This window comes from Podospora pseudoanserina, chromosome 2 (genome assembly GCF_035222485.1).
Source record: "Podospora pseudoanserina strain CBS 124.78 chromosome 2, whole genome shotgun sequence".
Lineage (NCBI taxonomy): Eukaryota > Fungi > Ascomycota > Sordariomycetes > Sordariales > Podosporaceae > Podospora > Podospora pseudoanserina.
In genome coordinates, this window is record NC_085921.1 from 702330 (window position 1) to 724204 (window position 21875).

Sequence of the window (21875 nt, forward strand, 5' to 3'; positions counted from 1 at the left end):
ATCTCACGTCTACCTCTACGGCGGCCTTCATACGGACCGTGACACCCCCATACCTAACAGCAGCCGGTCTCGTCGCTCGGCCCGGGAGAAAGTCCTTTCGCCCAGGGCTGTCCGCGTGTACATGCCTCGGGGCGGCAACATGTCCAGACAGACACGAGATCGTGGCACAAAACAAATAGATTGCCCACTTACAGCGGTAAGCTCCCTCCCCGCTTCCCTAGCTTCGATTCCATGCAGACAGCGGAGCTATGCGGCGTCAAACTATCTGCATCTACACTGCTGCTTCCCCGTCACACACTCTATCCCACGTGCAGCCTGCTTGTTCAAACGGGGCCATCATCCGCTGTTGTCGGGTGGGCTTTCCCTCAATAAATGTGTGGGCCTTTCTATCAAGTCTAACGCCTCCTGCTGTACGTCTGTACACTCACGATAATCGGTCTACCCTGTTGCAGGACGACCAAGTGTAACACTAAGTGCAGTTGGCGGGAGCCTCTTTGGATACTTTGCTTTGCCCCAGATTCCTGAGCATTGGGCTCTGATTTCTTTGAAACTGAATTCTGCTAACTGTTGTTGAATGAGAGCTGTCAGTATGTTTGCCTTCACGAGTATCATATATGACATATCCCTCCCCAACCAAACAAGGATATATCCCTCCTTGGCAAGCTCACGGGACCAGCTGTTAATGCGGGGACGCATAAATCAAGAGTCCATCGTCTCAGGGGCTGGCCTGTGAGCCTGTGATCCGACATGGGAGCTCCCGACGAGCCGCTTTTAGCACAGTACAACCCCGTCTGTCATATCACATCCCACATCACTTTTACTCTTCCTCCCCAACCAACCTATTCGCCACCTCCTCCAACCCACCCTTTCCGTCGTCAAGCCCAACCCAGAGATCCACCCACTCTTTTGCTCTCTCGTATCTCTCCTCGTCGAGACTCCATCTCTCTTCGTCTGGACGCTCGACGTAGACGGTTTTGAAGCCAAGTTTGTGTGCGGCGGCTAGATCTCCTAGGTGAGCTGCCGCCATGGCCACTTCTTTTGGCTCCAGGCCTAGCTTTTGGCATGCTCCGAAGTAGACGCTCGGGTGAGGTTTGTAAGCTTTGAAGTCCTCCGAGGAGCAAATCTCGTCATATCCCAGGTGGCCGTTTCTGTTCAGATCCTCCAAGCATGACTTGTTCCCGTCAGATAACATGGCCGTCCTGAACCTCTTTTTCAGTCTGGCGATCCCGGCAGCGGAATCGGGCCATGGTGTGAGCTCGTGCCAGGTTTGGACTAGGAGCTCGATTTGGGAGGGGGAGAAGGTGTCGGGGGGGAGGGAGAATTCGGTGAGGAGGGCGGGGAGGGAGTCACGGTGGTGGGAGTCGGTTGTTTTAAAGGGATTGGAAGGGGAGGGGAGGTAGGAGCCGCAGAACTTGCCGTGGGAGAGGCGCCATTTGAGGGCGAAGAGGGGCCAGTCTACTTCTTTGAAGGTTGGAGGGGCTAGAGCACGGAGGGTGGAGATGATGTGAGGGCGCCAGTTTACTACTGTGCCGAAGATGTCGAAGGTGAGGGCTTTGACGCCGGTGAGGGAGGGGTCGGGCATTGAGATGGTGGGTATTGGGGGTAATAATGGGTGGTGTGTGATGTGAAAAGGTGATGAGACAGTCATGATCTGGTTTAAGATTGAGTATAAGTGAGGGGAAGAATGCTTAGGCCAACGGGGGAAAGCCGGGAATGCCCGGAGGTGTAATGGTTGGTTGAGAGACTGGTTCACGTCTGAGGGGATTGCATAGCGAACCTGAAGAGTAAAGATCAGCAATAGCAAAAGTCCCGTACAGTATATCGAGATTTATTATTCAGGGAATACCGGAAGTACCAGCATATGGGTTTATAACTTCATCACAGCTCAGCCAAACAATCTTAACACCGAACCTGACAACACATGCTAAGTAGGTACCTACATACGCTACACAACGTAGCCAACAAGAAAATATTCAAAACGAAATACATGCGCTACGCCTTTAGTTTATCTACGTATGGTGTGGCAGGGTAACCCTTCCCGTCACGTTATATGTCCAACAACAGAGGTAACGCCTGAATACCAATCTCTATAGACGCTACCACATCTCTCAAATCTTCCCACCAGTTTGGGCTCTCCCAATCACAATTTTAATCTGGCCGTTCCGCCATTTTGATCCTCAAAAAGTCAACAAACACTCCGTTTTAGCCGACAGGCACAAGACCAGTCCCCTCCTGTTACAGCCCCAAAAGCTCTCGTCAAATCACCAATCTCAAAATGTCCTGGAAGTAGTACATGATATCTGTCTCTAGACTGCATACGTCAAAGACCTGTCTTTTGATTCAACAGAGTTTATTTTCTGACTTGGCTCTTCTCACCTTACAACTTTTGCAATATACCTTCGTATACCACCTCCACAATAAAGCGGGACGCTGTGAACGTTTCATATCTCTAGAAGAAGAGGATCGACGTACCTACTATCAAATATTGTCGTTCAAACCCGCCGCGTGCGTACCCAGCATGTCCCGTCATGCTTGTCGCAGCGGGCGATAACACAAGGCAAGCACAGGTCCGGTATATACGGGTCTTCTGGCTTCGAGTCCACCTTCCTCACGCACTAAGGGCGGGGCTGGGTTTTCTGTGATCAGCAGTGATGGGACGATGTTGATAGTGGATGAGAACTTCGGACTTGGTGTCCTCTGGTGCTCGCTTGCGAGGCTGCCTGGCTCTTTCCATCGCAACCTTTCTTGGGATTGTTGTTCGGCTTGCGATGTGGTTATAGATGCCCGTCGTTATGGCGGGCTGTGTGGCTGCACGCGCTGCTCTGGTTGAGATGATGATAGGGAGGTGGGAGGTAAGCGGATTTAGGGGACATCGTGGATAATTTGTTGGAATTTCTGTGTGTGTGTGTGTGTGTGTGTGTGTGTGTGTGTGTGTGTGTGTGTGTGTGTGTGTGTGTGTGTGTGTGTGTGTGTGTGTGTGTGTGTGTGTGTGTGTGTGTGTGTGTGTGTGTGTGTTGGAGGACGGGGCCTTGACATTGGTTCAACGTGATGTTGTCAGCGAAAGTTTTAGTTCGGGGGGACGGGTTTATGGACTTTGGACAGTTCTTCATTTACTGGAGAGAAGGATATGTCGAATTGAATCTTGTTAAAAGAAGACGACGAGACTTTGGTAGTTGTTGATTAGAATATTTGAGTTGAGGCAAAAGACTGTCGTATGACATTGGATAGATGGATAATACTTGGGTTCTGACTTTACACTTCATTCGTGAAGATGGATTGTATCTCGGTTATCGTGGACAACGACTGGTGCTATCTCAGGGACCCTTGCACTATTCTATCCAACTAGACTCGGTACCTTTCTTCTTGCGCTTTACAAATATCCCTGAATAGCCCCAGCTATAAAGGCACAAACCCAAGACAGCATCACACGCTCTGAAGAAATGTTCAACCACTCATCCATCATCGAGGTCCTACATCATGCCTACCTTACTTCCACGCATTGGGATCATCTTTAGCAGGTCGTGGGTTTTGAACGTGCGCGGGTGCTGCTTCCCGGCTGTCTTGTACTGTATCAATCGGCAAGAACCTTCGCAATTTTTTCAAAAAGGGTGGAGAGGGAGAAGAATAAGATCTGCCTGTTTTTCTCATTTGGCGATGGTGGCTTGGAAAAATTGAAGGGAGGGTTGAGCAGAGGGAGACGATAATATATCTACGCCTGTCAAGAGCGCTGCCATGGATGACGCCATCTACCGAAGCTATTGCTTTGCTACTCTTCCCCTAGGAAAGGAAAGCGTAGGTTCCCTCAAGACTGACAATGGACAGTAACTGTCTTGGCACGAGTCTTGGAGAAATGTATGGTTCCTGATAGACGAAGAGCCTGTCTTTCATGTATCATCCGTCTTGTTGGTGCAACTCTTTGCAGTCCCTCCCAATACAATTGCAAAAACTCCAACCGCACCTGAAAATTGGTGCTCACTGTAAAACTCAAGATTATGTGATCTAAAAGGCGCTCTCTTGTTTAAGCAGACACGTAGGGAGAAAAATGTCGCCATAATGATGAACCAAGGGTTAATATATGATCTCTACCCAAAGTATAGGCAGAGGTTGAGTCGAGTTATTACACAGGCCGTATATAGGGGGGAGACACCCGATTTAGAGATTCTCAAAAATGGAAAGTCGGCGACGACGAGTTCCCTTGAGATTTCACAGCCTCGTCATGTACCTAAGTTTATCTGTATCCTCGGAGCACGATTCCAAGGTTTTTCTTGTTGTCTCTATGAACAAAGCTTTGATAGCTAACAAGAAGGGATTTTCACAACGGCCTTCCCGAGAAGGCTTGTTTGTGTCACCACTTATGCAAGGTAGGTAGTTTGTCATTCAGAGCTTCCAGGCTGAGGTTGTCGCTATTTAGAATTTGGATCTCGGCAGATATCTTGCACCACTAAAAAGCTATGCCCAACTGGCCCTCCTATCTCTTTGGGAATCATTTTAGCATCAAAGAGGGAGATACTCCTCCATACACCACCCCAACCAATCCCGCCTTCATCCTTCCAAACGGCGGGCAGAATTGCTGTTTTGACAGCAAGGCCTCAAAGAGCCCATAGAAACCAGGCGCAGGCAGCCTCGCGTTATGTACTACATCTGGAGGGTTTTTGACCGTCCCTTTCGGAGAAATCTTGAGCTTGAAAGAAGGGGATGACAGACTGAAGCGTCCTGCCAGCTCTCAGACGATGAAGCAATTCTGTTGTGAAGTGGGAATACATGAAGCGAGACATTCCTAGATTTTGGGAGCTGAATCAACCGCCAACTTGATGCCCCAAGGAAATCAAAGACACCCAAATAGAGAGCTGTTTTCCCTCATCCATGATTCACCAACATAACTTCTATACATGGCCCACCAGTATTCTGATAGCGAGGCCTTGAGACTATGTCGAGATTACTCTTCAATGCCTTTCAACCATCTTCAAAGACCTCTCAATAGATATTCAAGACCTGTTCACTCCGAGTAGCAGTCTCCAGTTATGCTGTCCACGATGTGAATTCCTTGATGGAAAATAGCCAATAGGGCCAATGATGAACAGCACCTGTTATGGGGGCCAATGTGTTGAAGGTGATCAAGTCAACTCAAGCAGAGCATGAACGCTGGATTAAGGGGTTCAGGGGCATTCCATTCACTTCAACAACACATCAACACAAGTCCAGTCACAGCAACACAAAGTCAAGCCCACAACTCATGTATTGGAACCTGTTCCTACTACCATCTCATAAAACCACCTTCACACTCTCCCCCAAAAGAATCCAATACACTCTCAAGCTTCATACACCCGCTTCACCGCAGGCCGGTCATTCCCCTCCACCCAAATAAGATACACAACAAAAAAACCCATTTTAACGCCCGCTTCTTATCTGTTCTTGCCCTCATTTTCAAGAGGGGTCCGATATATCAAGAAATCCAAAACATAAGAAAATATAAAAATTTCCACGACCGTTTCATCCGAAAAAGTAGATCACAAAGAAGTAGAGTAAAGTTGCTCCCCAAATACACCAGGATATCGTCAGTTCAAAAAAGTCAAGAACACATCAAAAGAAAAAGGCCATCCAAAAAAACACCTCATGGTGCGGCATGCTCATCGCCGAACGGACTCCTTTCCCGGTTCTTGACTGGTACAGATGAGTCTCTTTGAGACGCCCGTCGTGTCGCCTCCTCGATGACAGCACTGAGGTTGTTACTACTGATGCTGCTGTTGTGAGACGGCTTCGGTGGGTCAGAAAACGGTCCGAGATCGTTCGTTTGTGGCGAGTCAACAATGATGGTAGCGGCGGTGGAGTCTCTATAGGTATCGCCCGAGACGGTGATAGGGGAAGAGAGGGTATCCTGCTCTGATCTCGCTTTGCTGCTGGTGCTGTTGCCGTTCAACTTCTTGATGCTTCCAACCCGAACAACCATAGCCCTAGCCGGCGTGGCTGTGTGGGTGCTGGCATTGTTCAAGAAGGTAGACCCGACGCTGAAAGTGCTGTTGGCGGGACTTGGCGGCCGGAGAGAAGAGTACTTCTCGTAGTCGACAGTGGGAACTGGGGGAGTGGCGGTGCCGCTAGAGTTGTTGGAGTTGGCCGACCGGACACTAACCATGGCCGGCTTCGCTCGCATACCCGTCTGCGCGGGAGCCACAACAACGGCGCTCTTTCCATAGATGGTGGACGCCACGCTGGAGCGCGGGGCGTACGAGGTCCGGGCGTAGGAAGTACGATCAGTGTAAGAGGAGATGCCAGAGTAAGTCGAATCACGCAAGTCACCCGGGATGAAGAAATGCTGATCTTCTGTGCTCGATGGAGTGCCGGCCTGCGAGTGACTGGCAGGAATTGGCGGAACGGGAGGAACCAACACTGTGGGAGAGGCTGTGGCTCTGTTGGTAACCCCGGGAATATAGGCGATCTGGATGATGTTCGAAGCGCGGGTAAGAACGGTGGAGGCAATCGAGTGAACAGTATGGGTGGAGGCACGATAATCCCGGCGTTGAGCAAAGTTCTTCTCCCCATCCATATGCTCAGCTGAATCTTCCCAGACCTCCTGGGCAACTGGTTGCTGCTGCCTCCTAGACTTCACGCAAAACCTCCATACCAAGTACGAGAGAATGACAACGGCCGCGATACCACCAATCACTCCACCAGCGATGGCACCGACATTGGTCGACGGTTGTGAGGGTCTGGAGGGAAGCATGGCTGGATCGAGAGGCTGGCAGATCATATGAGCACATTGCTTGCATGTCTCGGGGATCATGATGCATTCATGTGTCGTCTGGTCGCAATTCTCTGGGCAGACGGGTTGTTGTCCCTTGTTGCACTGAACACAGACTTCCTGGCGCTTCCATAGCGTCGAGAAGGACATGGCAGCCGCGCCATGTGAATCGAACATGTCGGCCATGGTGAGCAAGAAACCTGAGACGTTCGTGAGGCGGGGTGAGGAATATATAAAAAGGGCGATGCTGTTTGGTGTTTGGGTGACCTGTTCGTTACGCTGTGCCGATCTCGAGGATGTGTAACGGGCCAAGCCTGGACCACTTGCTCAACGTCTATCTATTCCACGCGCGTGAATTGTTCGTTTGTGACCCGAGAGCTTATCGTATCAGATGAAGAAAATCGAAACGATATAAGGGGATGGTTTGCGTCGTCGGTCGGGTTTCGCACTCGGCGGCGGGCGCAAGCAGAGAGGACAGGATGATGAGTTGAAACGAGTGACGATTGAGACTAGCTCAGTAAAGAACGGAACACATTTGGTTTGATAAAATAGAACGAATTGAAATAATGAATACAGAGCTTCTTGACAGTGATAACAACAACAACAACAGCAACAGGGCGCGTGGTTGATGTTGAAGATGGGACGCCAGGAACCTCGCTGCGAGGCAAGAAGGCGGAAGGCGGGAAGGGTGGAGGATTTGGCTGAAGGACCTGGAACTTGGACCTGGCTCCTCCCTCAATTTGGCCAAGGGGCCAGTCAGGAGGGCAGAGCCACACTCAGGCGCCCCGCAGCGGTTTAGCGAAAACGTCCTGGAGGGCGACACCAACGCCCCATTCGCTCGATCAACCACGTCTGGCCTGGCCCCTGGATTCTCTCTTGTGGCACGGCATTAGCATTACGGGAGCACACTTCCATGTTTCTTTTTGGTGCCTTTCCAGAACATTGATGAGCTTTTCACATCATCACCATCCTCTCTCTTTTCATCTCTATCAATAACATCGCAATCAATTGCCTCACTGATGGAGCATATCGGCTCTTCTTGCCACAGCTCAAACGTGGCATGAAATTCGCTTATACCTCTCGCCTTCCCAAAGAGGATTTCCCCGCGACAACAATCGCTCGGTAGGTCCCACTCAGCCCAGCCCACCATTGCCAAGGCATGCTCCACATGTAAATCCCTTCCACCCAATCACGGACCACGCCCAGGCCAGAGGTTTCAACGCCTTTTTCGAAATCCCGAAGCCATACATACGAATGCATGGGTTGCAGATCAATTCTGAATTTGCATCAATTTATGGATTTCCGACCCCGCGTTGACGACGACTTCTGGGGAAATGATCAGGAAGATGTCCTATCAAGATTTTAGACTCAACTTGAAGTCGTCGCTGATTGGACAACCCCCCTTCCTACCGCCAAGCCACAGTTTCTTTTCTTAACAACACCCATCAAATAGTTCCTGCAGACCTGCGGTGGTGGTGTGGTGCTGTTATTGCTGACCTTACCATGGAAGGTCCAACACCAATTGAGCAAGTTCCAACAACGGGCAACCAACCACCGTCATTACACTACCATAGCCATGCCATATTTTTCCAGCTTTGTGTGTCTCGGGTGTATATTACTCAGCTGCAAAACCTCACGAGCCGAACATGCAATGTTATGTGCGGGACCTATAGAAAGCATAGTCTCGGGATAATATACCGGGCAAATCCTGGTGGTCCCAGTCCCCAAGAAACCCGTGAGGGTGTTTCGGGTTGTTTTTGTTTCTGATGGGTATATGTGGATATCCGATCCCAGGCATGGTGGCTTGAGAGACTTGACACGAGATGGGGAGACGGGGATATCCTATGTTGAGGTTTGAGGAGTAGGAGACCTCAAACCTTCATGGCTGGGTATCCTTTCATGCATGGGAGCCGTTGTTTTGGAATGATATCCTGACATCAACTCTTAACAACATGTCGTTATTCCCGAAACGAGTCCATATTGTCATCATCACTACAGCAAGTCCAGACCCCAACTGTCATCTTTCGTATTTCATATCCCCCATAGTAACCCGCATGAAATTTTCAGAGATATAGTGCTTCCCATTCTCGTCTTCCTGCATAGTTCTACCGCTGCGGGTGAAAAAAACAGGGAAGGGAGCACTATATCGTCGGAAAGGGAACCGGGTGGGTGATGTTACGCTGCATTTACATTTCCCGAGTGGTCAGTTGGTCTGTACACGAAACCTGACGTATATCGTCGATGTGGATTTTAGGCTAAACACGATTCTGGGGAAATCTAGAAATCTAGATGTGCTGCTGGCTTGGAATGCAGTTGATATAAAGCTGACTGTCTGTTTCCCTGGCGGTGGCGAGCAAGGTGATGTCTTGTCTGATAGTGCGGATGCATGTCAGTCATCGTTGAGCGTCTTCGAGCCACAGCTCACCTCAACTCCAGGGTTGCAGAGAGACGCAGTTTGAATTCCCGTCAAAGATTAGGTTTGACAGTGTCGAGTCCAAGTTCACGGACCTATCGTGACCGGAGCAATCCGAGAGTCAGGGCCAACCGGTAGCGTTGACGGCGCATATGTCGAGCGTTGGGTTGAGGTGACAGACATGGCGCAGCCGAATTTCAAATGTTCGGTGATCGACCGGACCTATAGGATAGACTGAGCCTTAGCAGCACCACTCGGATCATCACCTGTGCTGAGCACCGAAGCACTTTCTACCATCCGAAAGCTCCCCTGACGGCTCGGACCGTGAACTAATACGGTGCAATTGTAAGGCTTTTGAAGTCCAGACTGTGGCTTGAGAGACCTTTGGACCCTGAACCCTTCAGCGGGAATGGCTTAAGCCTTGCGAACCGCAGTCAGGCATCTATATGTATGATTGGGTTGGCTGACAGACCCAAACTGAACCTCACCACATGGAGAAGGATTTCCCTGTGAATGTTGGTAGAAGGATGACTGACAACGCAGCAATCATGTCCGGAGTTTGCAGTGCATGGCAGTGTTCTGTTGGTCGGTGAGCGCTTGCACAACAACATCATTCGACAGAGAGATTCTGTGCATCCGCCTCGGACTCGAAGGCGCTTATAAGATCTTGTGAGACGAGCCTCGACGAATGCAACCTCTGACAGAGCTGAAGCGAGAGAGATTGAAATAAAATGTCGAAACAAAATGACAATGGCCTTCGAGGCCATCATCGCAGTGAGAGATCCGACGGGATGTCACAATCCCACCGGCCGCTTCAGTGAGAACGGGAGATAGGGCCACCAGCGGCAGAGACCAGACCGGACGACACCAGATGAGTGGGCTGATGCCATTCCCACGGCCGCTGTGAGCCCGAGAGAGAAATCATCGTTCGCAAAGAATGCACAGCTCGTGTAATCATGGCGAGGGAACCCAGCGAATCTTTGTCGTCCAAAAACGTTTCTGAACGAGGCTGGGCGGGATCCGAGCAGCCGGCACCTCCATCTTGCGCTTGATGGGCAGCAGTAGCGCCAGCTCAGCCTCACTACGCAAGCACGCCACCACCCAACAACAACTGGATACGGAATGCGTGTTGCGTTAAAAAGTCTCCGTTTTATGACCGGCGGTTGGCATTCGACGATATTTCTTTGAGGGAATGATCTGGGCTCCGGTAGGGTTCCGTACATCTGAGACCCTCTTTGCCGGCCCAATTTTTTCTTTACGGATCCCAAGTGTTCTATTTTTGGCCCCAAGTCGATTTCTTTTGTCCCCATCATGGAGATTCGTGATCTGTGTGAGATCGAAAAAAAAACCCCAAAGACAACCACAGGCATGTGGCAACCTCAGTTCGTGTTGGTGGATGCTAGATATCCTCCGTATGGTAGGCACATACAGAGGGCATGCTGCTTGCTCGTGAGAGAAAGTTTCCTATCTTGTGCAACGCGTGGCAAGCGGCGAGACGTGGGTTTCCGTGATGTCGTGCGAGAGAAAAGCAACAGCAAAAAAAGGAGAGGAGAGATTTCAACATTCCGTTTGTCCCTCTGTAATCCCAAATAAAGTTGGGCCCCAGCGGCCCCTTGATGTTGCAGCCGCGTCGATTGCCAAGAGAAACCGTTTGGAAGACTGAACCCTTTTTTTTTTTTTTTTTTTTTTTTTCCTCAAACGTTCTGGACAAAAAAGCGGGAATTGATGGCTATCTGAAAGCTTGTCTCGGTCTATTATTTTGTCTAGATATACGTGTTTGCAACTGGGAATACTGTGTGCCAGTTGGTGCCAGCCCGAAGACGTTCCAGACTGACGAGATCAGAAATGATGGGCGTTGTGGAGGGCATGATGGACGTCATGCATTCGCTGAGCGGGTGAGCTGTTTCAGGCCTCAGGGGATGAGTACCCATAGGAACAAAACAAGCTCGACACGCTCGATTCTTATCAAGGAACAAATGCTTTGATCGATCAACTGTATTGGATATCACGAATGCTCGATAAAATGACAATGAGGCCGTGATACCTCACAATGAACAGACCCCAGTGCTGAGGAAGAAACGAAGACCCTGAAAATGGAAGGCTAGGCCCATGCTGGCTGGTTTGGCGATCTGGAGTTAAACGGCACCAACGCACAGTACCCGCGGCTGCGGTCCAGACTGTGCGAAGAACGCTCCCAAAACTGGAGCACTCACTGCCCAGTCGCCGTGGAAACTCAAAATGATGAATGCAACTACCAAGTAGTTGCAGATGGGTATGTACACAGAAGCTGTCATGTTTCTAGGGTCTTCAATGGGCTCAAAGAAAAGAAGAAGGCGAACCTGCCTCGCAACAATGTTCCTTGGGCCATGAAACACTCCTGAGATGGCAAACGAGATGTGAGTGCCGGGACAAGGTGACAGCTGCTTGGCACTCAGGGGGCCGCCTGGCAGAAGAGAAGGACGGCGACGACAGCACTGACGTCGGTCTCTTCCAGCGTTCGTTCGTGTGGGCGGGCTGTGGGCGGTGGGCAACTGATGAACCTGGAACTGGAACGGGTCGAAAGCGAGCCAGTCACCAGTGAGCAGCTCGCAGTCGCAGCCATCCCTGGCTAGCAAAGAAGGCGGTGGAGTACCCTCGCCCATCCCTGTCGCTCAGCCACAGGCCCCCTTCACCAACTTCATAACAGGGCCGCCGTCTCCTGAGAGCTGTTGAATCAGGTTTTTGAGACCTCTCTCTTGACATTTGTATTTTTTTCCCCCTTTCTCTTTTCTCTTCTCTAGAGACGGGCGATCCTAGAATATCACTGCTGTTGCTGCCACCAGCTGAGCAGCAAACAGCGAAAACATCGTCTTGTCCTGTGCCACTCGGTCACCGGCGCTTCCCCTTCCTGCCGTGCCCTGGAATTGGGTATCAGAACGACTCGTAACGGCAGCTGACGTTTCGCACTGCAACTGCGCCAAGCTTCACCGTCTCTTTTTCTTTGACCGACCTGACAACCAACACCCAAACAACCTCGACCTAACATTGCGATCCCCTACGAACAGTCCCCCTCGACGATCCAGCGACCTTTGAGAATCTTGCAAAATACCCAGAATATTCCAATCTTTCGAGTAGATCTTGATTTCAGCTATTTCTCGCAGAAGCGAGCCGCGACTCCATCATGGCGTACCACGGCGCTGGTGGCCGTGGAGACGGCTATGAAGACCACCCGTTGCAGAACCTCGGCGGTCCCCATGGACAGGTAAGCCACCAAACCATACTGTGGAGGATGGCAGGCGGGGTGCTTTGTTGCTAATATCTGAATGAACTGGCAGAACGACGATGAAGTCCAGGCCTCTCTCCTCAACGACAACCAGGCCTACGACAACAGTCGTTTGGGCGCCGGAACTCCTCCAGTTCGTCCAGTCTCGGCATACAGCTTGACCGAGTCGTACACACCCAATGCCGGCACTACGCGGGCTGGCATCGGTGTTCAGCCCACTCCCCCTCCCCACGGATACACCAACGAGTATGCCGGTGCCCCCCAGTACGGAGTGTCGGCCAATGGTGGATTCGGCGATCAACAATATGGAAACTCTGGGCACTCTGTCGCCGAGACCGATGATAGCTGGATTCAACGCCAAAATCCCAACGCTGCCCCAGCTGGTGGCCTGAAGCGCTATGCTACCAGAAAGGTCAAGCTCGTTCAGGGTTCCGTTCTGAGCATCGACTACCCAGTGCCCAGTGCCATCAGAAATGCTGTTCAGCCCAAGTACAGAGACGTCGAGGGCCAGAATGAGGAGTTTTTCAAGATGCGCTACACTGCGGCCACTTGCGATCCCAACGACTTCACTCTCAAGAATGGTTACGATTTGCGCCCTCGCATGTACAACCGGCACACCGAGCTTCTTATTGCCATTACCTACTACAACGAAGATAAGGTTCTCCTCTCGAGAACACTCCACGGCGTCATGCAGAATATCAGAGACATAGTGAACCTGAAGAAATCGTCGTTCTGGAACCGGGGTGGCCCTGCCTGGCAAAAGATTGTAGTCTGCTTGGTTTTCGATGGTATCGAGAAGGTCGACAAGAACGTTCTTGACGTGCTTGCCACTATCGGTGTATACCAGGATGGTGTGGTGAAGAAGGATGTTGACGGAAACAATACCGTTGCCCACATCTTCGAGTACACCACCCAGCTCTCCGTCACGCCAAACCAGCAGCTCATCCGGCCAACGGACGACAGCCCGGCTACCCTTCCACCAGTGCAGTTCATCTTCTGCTTGAAGCAACAAAACAGCAAAAAGATTAACTCGCATCGCTGGCTTTTCAACGCCTTTGGTCGCATCTTGAACCCAGAGGTGTGCATCTTGCTTGATGCTGGTACCAAGCCCAGTCCCAAGTCGTTGCTCGCTCTCTGGGAGGGCTTCTACAACGACAAGGATCTTGGCGGTGCCTGCGGTGAGATTCACGCAATGTTAGGTGGGTCTTATCAATTTTACGTATGCATTTCCCATGATGAATAGCTAACCATCGCTTGTAGGCAAGGGCGGAAAGAAGCTGCTCAACCCTCTGGTCGCTGTCCAGAACTTCGAGTACAAGATTTCCAACATTCTGGACAAGCCCCTCGAATCTGCGTTCGGTTACGTCAGTGTGCTGCCAGGTGCTTTCTCGGCCTACCGCTTCAGAGCCATCATGGGCCGACCTTTAGAACAGTACTTCCACGGTGATCACACCCTGTCCAAGCAGCTCGGCAAGAAGGGTATCGAGGGCATGAACATCTTCAAGAAGAACATGTTCTTGGCCGAAGATCGTATCTTGTGCTTCGAGCTGGTCGCCAAGGCTGGCCAAAAGTGGCATCTGAGCTACATCAAGGCGGCCAAGGGGGAGACGGATGTGCCTGAAGGTGCTCCCGAATTCATCTCGCAGCGTCGTCGCTGGCTGAACGGTTCCTTCGCTGCCAGTTTGTACTCGCTGATGCATTTCGGACGTATGTACAAGTCTGGCCACAACATTGTCCGCATGTTCTTCTTCCACATTCAACTCATCTACAACGTCCTCAACGTCATCTTCACCTGGTTCTCGCTCTCTTCGTACTATCTCACGACCACCGTCATCATGGATCTCGTCGGTACTCCAGTGCCCGCATCTAACACATCGGCGCTCCACCACGCTTGGCCATTTGGCGATACCGTCACACCTATATTCAACGCGGTTTTACAGTATCTCTACCTGGCATTCGTCATTCTGCAGTTTATTCTGGCTCTGGGTAACAGGCCAAAGGGTTCCAAGTGGACGTACATCACGTCTTACGTGCTCTTTGCCATGATCCAGGCCTACATCATCATCCTCTCGGTTTATCTCGTCGTTCAGGCTTTCAAGATTCCGCTTGCGGACCAGATCAAACTGGACAATGCGTCTAACGCGATGGAGTCCTTGTTTGGTGGTACGGGGGCGGCTGGTGTCATTCTCGTGGCCCTGATTACCATTTACGGTCTTTACTTCTTGGCATCCTTCATGTACCTCGATCCCTGGCACATGTTCCACTCGTTCCCCTACTACATGCTGCTCATGTCGACCTACATCAACATTCTGATGGTGTATGCCTTCAACAACTGGCACGATGTGTCGTGGGGTACCAAGGGTTCAGACAAGAACGACGCGCTGCCGTCGGCCCAGGTCACCAAGGGCGAGAAGGACGAAGTGTTGGTTGAAGAGATTGAGAAGCCGCAGGAAGATATCGATCAGATGTTTGAGCAGACTGTCAGGAGAGCTCTTGCGCCGTACAAGGTGGAAGAGGCGCCCGAAACCAAGGAGCTGGAGGACTCTTACAAGTCTTTCAGAACGAGTCTGGTGGTGATGTGGCTATTTTCGAACTGTTTCTTGGCTGTGGTTATTACCAGCGAGAACTTTGACTCGTCTTTTGGCGCTGGGGTATGTTTACAGTCTTTTGTCCTGTTGATAATGAGATTCCAAAATGCTAACTTTTGTGACAGCGGAATGCCACCGCCAGAACCGCCTGGTTTTTCAAGTTCCTCCTGTTCGCTACTGCCGGTCTGTCCATCGTCCGTTTCATCGGTTTCTGTTGGTTCCTCGGCAGGACCGGTATCATGTGCTGCTTTGCCCGGCGTTGAAGCGTTTGTCTTTTTCGTGGTTTTTCTGCGAGCGCGGGCGCGGAGTACTTTCAGGGCGGTACCTGTACGGATATGGTCACATTTTCAGGCCCTTGTTCTGACTTTCACAACTTCCCTCCTTATCCTCTAACTATTCATCTCTGGAAAGATTGGTTTTGGCTCGGGGCAACTGGAGTGGGTGGGGGAAAGAGGGTAAGGAAAAAATAATTCACGTCATCAACTTTATGAAGCGCGGATATCATGGAGAAGAGAAAAATATGAAGGGCATTTTGTGTGTTTTAATTGTTGTAGCTCAAGGGGGGGTTGGGGCAAGGAAATGGGTTGATATAAATCTTGTATTTGTTGTTGTTGTTGTTGTTGTTGTTGTTGTTGTTGTTGTTGTTGTTGTTGTTGTTGTTTTTCTGCAGTGCGTTGCGATTCTGAGAAAATTAAAAGAGCGGATATCATAACATGGAGAGTGAGCGGCATATTGGCGGTGGCGTTTGTTTTTCTGATGTTTTGGTTTTGTTTAATTGATGCCATCTCTCTTATTGCGTTGTGTTCTACTAGAGCATTGCTGAGCCTTGAGTGTGACTACGCAGAATATATAGCGGTCTTTATACCTACCTCTCTTACCAGGTTGCCTGGTTTGATGATTGTGATGACTCCATCATTGCTAGAACAAGTTGAGAAGAAATGGGGGAAAACATAACCCAGTTGACGATGTATCCTTTCTCACCGAGGCTGTCGATGCCTACAGATACGTCATACCATGGCTACGGCTCCGGAGTTGCGAGTACCGGACGTTGACGTTGAATATCAGCTCCGATATGCCTTCAGCTCCGATTCTGTCCCTTCAGGGATCGACAGTTGATGACTCCGCCTCTCAGCTCACCAGGTTCCTCTTCACCGATGTTCGGTGATGGGCAGCTGTGACTGACCGAAAGCGCTCTCCGAGGTGTGAGTGAGGTGGGACCCCACATTGGGACCAGCCCCACATTGTTAACGGAGGTCGGTCGGGGAGCCTAAAGAGTGCCCAAAGAAAAGGAGCGGTTGTGGGCGTCTTTCAGGTTAATCTGATGGGAGGGAGAAGATAGAGCTAGGCAGCAGGGGTATAGCTAAGCAATTAACTGTTGGGAGCAAAATGTTGCTGCCTCCCTCCCTCGTAGTAGTTTGAGGAGAGGATAGGAAGAAAAGAACCCCCACCTTTTTCTTCCATCCTGATTACGAAGGCGGTAAGGTTGGGGCAAGGCGGTGGGTGATCCGTGTGCCTGGGACCTTGGGTTTCTGCCCCTCCATTTGCCAACGGAGCAAGGTAGGTTCCTGGCCAACCTGAAACCTATTACCCGTAGAAAGTAACAAAAAGTTGTCTTAAAACTTATTTACCTACCTGAAATTGCTTTTCTACCTGCGCGGCCTGCTGCTGCCGGAGTTTATTCAATCTGCGTAAAAGTGATAACGGAAACTAAGCCGACTGTTAACGCGAAGGACGGACACGAAGCACGCGACCTACGCCCGTTCCCCCCCACCTTTCCGAACCGAGGCCAGAGACAGTTAGAGAGAGAGGGCAAGAAGAGTAGTCAAGATGTTGAAGATATGGTCGATGGTATGTCGCATGCATGGGCTGGGGGGAGAAAGTGGGGAAGGGTTCGATGCTGATGATGGTGTGAAACCTCGAACAGAAAAAGGAGCAGCAAAAGGCTGAGAACTCCGATGGTGCTGCCGCTGGTGCTGCTGGAGGGCCAAAGAAGAAGAAAGTTACTGCGGCGCAATTGCGTGTGCAGAAGGGTATGTGTTTCTCTTCCTCGACCACGACCAGCAAAAGATACTGACCTCTTGTCTGTTGTGTTCTCCAGACCTCAGCGAACTCTCCCTCGGCACAACGATGCGAACCGACTTCCCCGACCCGGACAACATCCTCTCGTTTATTCTGTATATCGAGCCCGACGAGGGCATGTACAAGGGCGGCCGGTTCTCCTTCACGTTCAACATCACGCCCAACTTTCCGCATGAGCCCCCCAAGGTGCAGTGCCGGGAGAAGATTTACCACCCCAACATTGACCTGGAGGGGAAGGTGTGCTTGAATATTCTGAGGGAGGACTGGAAGCCGGTGCTGAACTTGAATGCGGTGATTGTGGGGTTGCAGTTTTTGTTTTTGGAGCCGAACGCGAGCGACCCGTTGAATAAGGAGGCGGCGGAGGATTTGAGGAGTAACAGGGAGGGGTTCAAGAGGAATGTGAGGAGCGCGATGATGGGGGGGAGTGTGAAGGGGGAGGGGTTTGATAGGGTTGCTATTTGAGGGGTGGACCGACCTCGTGAGGGAGAAGAGCAGGGGAATACATGACACAGTGGGGGAGCAGAAGTAAGAGAGCAGAAGTAGGGGAGGAGAAGGAGGATATACCTACTACCTGGCCTGGGGAAGCGAAACTACAGCACGCTGGTGAGAAGGGAAGCGGGTTAGATGATTATATGTCTACAGACTGGTGGAATGTTGCTTTGGTTTTAGTGTTCTGTGGGTTTGTTTTCTTGAGAACGTGTACATCGCCGTCGGCTTCTACATATCCATGGCATGGGCATGATGTTAGATACACGTGATGTTGCTTTCTTCATGGGAATCACAATCCGATACGGGAGGTGAGCGCCGATGGCATTCCGGTCCCAATTTAGAGTCACCGAATATCCCCACAGCGCCAAGTCTGGACAGGAACCACGCTCTCGGCTCCCGGCTCTGTCGCTAAGCGGAGGCCGGCCGGTCCAGGAGAGCCCGGAGCTGGTACGGAGTCGGGTGAGTCAATCAACGGCGGCCACATCGGACAAGTCTGGGTCGACAGCGCGCTGAGTGCTGGCACGGCCGTTGTCACTCTCACCTTGGAGATGCCACGAAGTGCTGCCTCCAAGCAAATGCCCCGCACCCGCCCGCACTCGCACTGGCAAGCTAACTGAGCCTGGATCCAAGCTTGAGAAGCGGTGGACCCTCTGGCCTGTCCCTGCCGCCCCGGATTCACCCTGGCCAATCATATCGGGGCCATAACCCACCCTCAAGCACGCCAGTCCCCCCGAAGTCGGTCTGGACGGCCGCTGGCAGGGCAGCAGGGAGACCGAAAAATAAAAAACTCTGACTCGCAGCTCCGGTGACTGTGTGTTTGCCAGGTGGACGTTTCGACGGTGAACCTCCTACATAACCAACAGCTCTCCCCTCTCTCTCCCCAAGCTTCGGAACTTGGAACCTTCTTTTTTTCCAAACCCAATCCCCACTCCCCTCCTCAACCACCAGACCAGACCAGAGTCAACATGTCTGCCGCCAGAAACCTCCAAAAGGCCCTGCGCCCTCTGGCTCGCCAGGTGGCCTCCCCCGCCGTCCAGAGACGCACCTTCGTTGCCGCCGCTGGTGCTGTCCGCGCTGCTGCCGTCTCCCGCGCCGCTGCCCCCGTTGCTAAGCAGCAGACCCGCGGTGTCAAGACCATCGACTTTGCCGGTCACAAGGAGGATGTCTACGAGCGTGCCGACTGGCCCGTTGAGAAGCTCCAGGTATGTTCTAATCCGACTCTTTTCGACCAATTGGGACTCAACTGGGTCCTGATTGGCCCTTTTTAGAGAGGCATTTATAGCTAACTTGAGTGACCACTCCCACAGGACTACTTCAAGAACGACACTCTCGCTCTCATCGGCTACGGCTCCCAGGGTCACGGCCAGGGTCTCAACCTCCGTGACAACGGCATCAACGTCATCATTGGTGTCCGCAAGGATGGCAAGTCGTGGAAGGATGCCATTCAGGACGGCTGGGTTCCCGGCAAGAACCTCTTCGAGGTCGACGAGGCCATCTCCAAGGGTACCATCATCATGAACCTGCTCTCGGATGCCGCTCAGTCCGAGACCTGGCCTCACATCAAGCCCCAGATCACCAAGGGCAAGGTAAGCTCATCCCTGTTTGGTGGGCTCCGTGGAGAACAACGTCATGCTGACATAGCTGCCCTTAGACCCTCTACTTCTCCCACGGTTTCTCCCCCGTGTTCAAGGATCTCACCAAGGTCGAGGTCCCCACTGACGTCGACGTCATCCTCTGCGCCCCCAAGGGTTCCGGCCGCACCGTCCGCTCCCTTTTCAAGGAGGGCCGTGGCATCAACTCCTCCTTCGCCGTCTACCAGGATGTGACCGGCAAGGCCAAGGAGAAGGCCATCGCCATGGGTGTTGCCATTGGCTCCGGCTACCTCTACGAGACCACCTTCGAGAAGGAGGTCTACTCTGACCTCTACGGTGAGCGCGGCTGCCTCATGGGTGGTATCCACGGCATGTTCCTCGCCCAGTACGAGGTTCTCCGTGAGCGCGGCCACTCCCCCAGCGAGGCTTTCAACGAGACCGTCGAGGAGGCTACCCAGTCCCTCTACCCCCTCATTGGTGCCTACGGCATGGACTGGATGTTCGACGCCTGCTCCACCACCGCCCGCCGCGGTGCCATTGACTGGACTCCCAAGTTCAAGGACGCCCTCAAGCCCGTCTTCAACAACCTCTACGACTCGGTCAAGGACGGCTCCGAGACCAAGCGCTCCCTCGAGTACAACTCCCAGCCCGACTACCGTGAGAAGTACGAGAAGGAGCTCGAGGAGATCCGCAACCTCGAGATCTGGCGCGCCGGCAAGGCCGTCCGTGCCCTCCGCCCCGAGAACACCAAGTAAGGTGTTTGAAGGAGTGTTGTGGCGTTGATGGTGGTGGTGCTGGGTTGATTGGTTTCTGGTCCGGGAAAACAAAAACAGTTTATGATACTCTGGTCATGGGATTGGGAGCAGAAAAAAAGGTTCACGGAAAATGGACTTGTGTGCCCAAACACTAGGGGATACGGGATATACCTCGGGCAAATGGGGATCAAAAAGCCTTGATTCGTTTTGCGGCCATTGCGATGTTTTTTCATTTTTCTCAAGTTTTTCTTTCAGTTAATGGGTGGTTCTTGTACATATATACCTGATGAATGCATTTCGGAGTTGACATGGAGAGAACTTTTGTTTCAAGGTTTATGTGTGCTTTATGTGAGGTGATGTGGTTGGATGTGTAGGGTAAGTAATCTTGTTTTCTATTGGTTGGTCGTGGCTAACATGGAGATAGATCCACCTCGGAACGTCGATTGGATATGGAGCGTTGTCAAGTTAAGCAGCAATCAAGTCGACTTGGTGAAGTAAATCATTATGGGAATTTGGTGGTGTTCACAGCATTGGTTTCTATCTTTTGGTTTCAGACTCCTCTAGTCTCAACATTCACTGGTCCTTGAACAGCTCCCCCAGCGCAGCCAAACTCACATTTCCACCACTAAACACCACCCCCAGATCCCACCCCTCCTCTCCCCCTTCCTGCTCAACCATTTTCCTAAAATCCTCGTTATACAGCGCAACTGCTAAGCCGACCACAGCAGAGGGCTCAACCACCACCTTGAGGCGCTCATACACCAGCCTCATGGCCGCCCTGATCTGGTCCTCGGTGACGGAGTACATCCCGTTGACCAACCTCCTTTCATAAATGATACTCCAGGGTATTTTGCCCACCGGCGTCCTCAGCCCATCACCAATGGTCAGCGACTTGACGGCCTCGACTCTCTTACCAGAGTAATACCCCCTCTTGCCGTCGTCTGCCCCCTCAAAGGAGGGCTCAGCACCAAAGACTTTCGTCTTGCTCTCGGAGCAGGCGAGGGCGGTGCCGGAGAGGAGACCGCCGCCCCCGCAGGGGGTGATGATTGCGTTTAGGGGGGTGGGGACTTGGGATAGGAGCTCGAGGGCGGCGGTTCCCTGGCCGGCGATGATGTGAGGGTGGTCGTAGGGGGGGATGAGGGCTGCGCCGGTGGAGGAGATAATTTTCTGGGCGGCGGCTTCGCGCTCTGGGGCTGTGGGGCCGGAGAAGGTGATTTGGGCGGAGTAGGAGAGGGTGGCGGCTATTTTGGAGGGGGTGGAGATTGTGGGCATGACGATGTAGGCTGGGATGGAGGAGGTTTTGGCGGCTAGAGAGAGGGCTTGGGCGTGGTTGCCTGGGGGGTTAGGTAAGTGATGGGGTGAGGGGGGGGGGTAGTGTAAATACCTGATGAGTGAGTTACCACACCGCGGGAGGGGTCAAAGTCGGGGGATTGCTTCAGGCGTTCGATGGCGTGGAAAGCACCGCGGGCCTTGAAGGCGCCGATGCGTTGGAAGTTTTCGCATTTGAAATGGATGCGGAGGATGGGGTTGGAGGGGGTTTGGCCGGACCACTCTGTGTTGGAGAGGGATTCGGGGGTTTGGGGGGTGGAGGCGAGGGTGTTGATGTAGGTTGAGGTGAGGACGGGGGTCTGGTGGATGAAGGGTTTGATGAGTTTGTGAGCTTCTTGGACGGAGGCCAAAGTGAGGGTTTCGGGGGAAGACATTGTGATGGTGTGTTCGAGCCCGGGCCGGGAGTGGATCGGGGTTCGGATCCGGATCGCAAGGTAGTTTTGATGTAAAGTGTAAGTTGACAGCACACACGACTGGTGATTAGCAAGTTTTATGTGCAATGAGTTTGGTATGGCAGTGAGACGTTCAAATTGAGTTTTAAAGGTAAAGAATCCTAGCCCAGGATAACTCCACCTGTCTTAGCCCTGCTGTTGACATTTGACATTCTCGCCTTCCTAATCGAGGTTGACATG

General features: G+C 52.0%; 7 protein-coding genes across 7 annotated transcripts; 4 read left to right on the forward strand and 3 right to left on the reverse strand.

Annotated features, from left to right (window-relative positions):
• Nucleotides 1-817: 817 nt before the first annotated feature.
• On the reverse strand, nucleotides 818-1582 carry QC764_201020 (uncharacterized protein; the record flags this gene model as incomplete). The annotated part of the gene is made up of 1 exon (XM_062943807.1): nucleotides 818-1582. The coding sequence occupies one exon, from the start codon at nucleotides 1580-1582 to the stop codon at nucleotides 818-820; it is 765 nt and encodes a 254-aa protein (XP_062802554.1).
• Nucleotides 1583-5611: 4029 nt separating this feature from the next.
• Nucleotides 5612-6922, reverse strand: QC764_201030 (uncharacterized protein; the record flags this gene model as incomplete). Its single annotated transcript, XM_062943808.1, has 1 exon — nucleotides 5612-6922. The coding sequence occupies one exon, from the start codon at nucleotides 6920-6922 to the stop codon at nucleotides 5612-5614; it is 1311 nt and encodes a 436-aa protein (XP_062802555.1).
• A 4572-nt stretch (nucleotides 6923-11494) lies between these two features.
• On the forward strand, nucleotides 11495-15923 carry CHS3_2 (Chitin synthase, class 3). The gene is made up of 5 exons (XM_062943809.1): nucleotides 11495-12390; nucleotides 12464-13610; nucleotides 13672-15062; nucleotides 15125-15616; nucleotides 15659-15923. The coding sequence occupies exons 1-4, from the start codon at nucleotides 12310-12312 to the stop codon at nucleotides 15260-15262; spliced, it is 2757 nt and encodes a 918-aa protein (XP_062802556.1). The 5' UTR covers nucleotides 11495-12309; the 3' UTR covers nucleotides 15263-15616; nucleotides 15659-15923.
• A 158-nt stretch (nucleotides 15924-16081) lies between these two features.
• On the forward strand, nucleotides 16082-17540 carry UBC12 (NEDD8-conjugating protein ubc12; the record flags this gene model as incomplete). Its single annotated transcript, XM_062943810.1, has 3 exons — nucleotides 16082-16847; nucleotides 16924-17029; nucleotides 17098-17540. Exons 1-3 carry the CDS (start codon nucleotides 16827-16829, stop codon nucleotides 17538-17540), a joined length of 570 nt encoding a protein of 189 aa, XP_062802557.1. The 5' UTR covers nucleotides 16082-16826.
• Nucleotides 17541-17885: 345 nt separating this feature from the next.
• On the forward strand, nucleotides 17886-18272 carry QC764_0031150 (uncharacterized protein; the record flags this gene model as incomplete). The annotated part of the gene is made up of 2 exons (XM_062940183.1): nucleotides 17886-18026; nucleotides 18198-18272. 2 exons carry the CDS (start codon nucleotides 17886-17888, stop codon nucleotides 18270-18272), a joined length of 216 nt encoding a protein of 71 aa, XP_062802558.1.
• Nucleotides 18273-18532: 260 nt separating this feature from the next.
• ILV5 (Bifunctional acetohydroxyacid reductoisomerase) lies at nucleotides 18533-20948 on the forward strand (the record flags this gene model as incomplete). The annotated part of the gene is made up of 4 exons (XM_062943811.1): nucleotides 18533-18769; nucleotides 18875-19153; nucleotides 19219-20289; nucleotides 20339-20948. The coding sequence occupies 3 exons, from the start codon at nucleotides 18533-18535 to the stop codon at nucleotides 19912-19914; spliced, it is 1212 nt and encodes a 403-aa protein (XP_062802559.1). The 3' UTR covers nucleotides 19915-20289; nucleotides 20339-20948.
• Nucleotides 20478-21861, reverse strand: QC764_201060 (uncharacterized protein). Its single transcript, XM_062943812.1, has 2 exons — nucleotides 21299-21861; nucleotides 20478-21248 (listed from the first exon to the last, which is right to left on the reverse strand). Exons 1-2 carry the CDS (start codon nucleotides 21615-21617, stop codon nucleotides 20488-20490), a joined length of 1080 nt encoding a protein of 359 aa, XP_062802560.1. The 5' UTR covers nucleotides 21618-21861; the 3' UTR covers nucleotides 20478-20487.
• Between the last annotated feature and the right edge of the window lie 14 nt (nucleotides 21862-21875).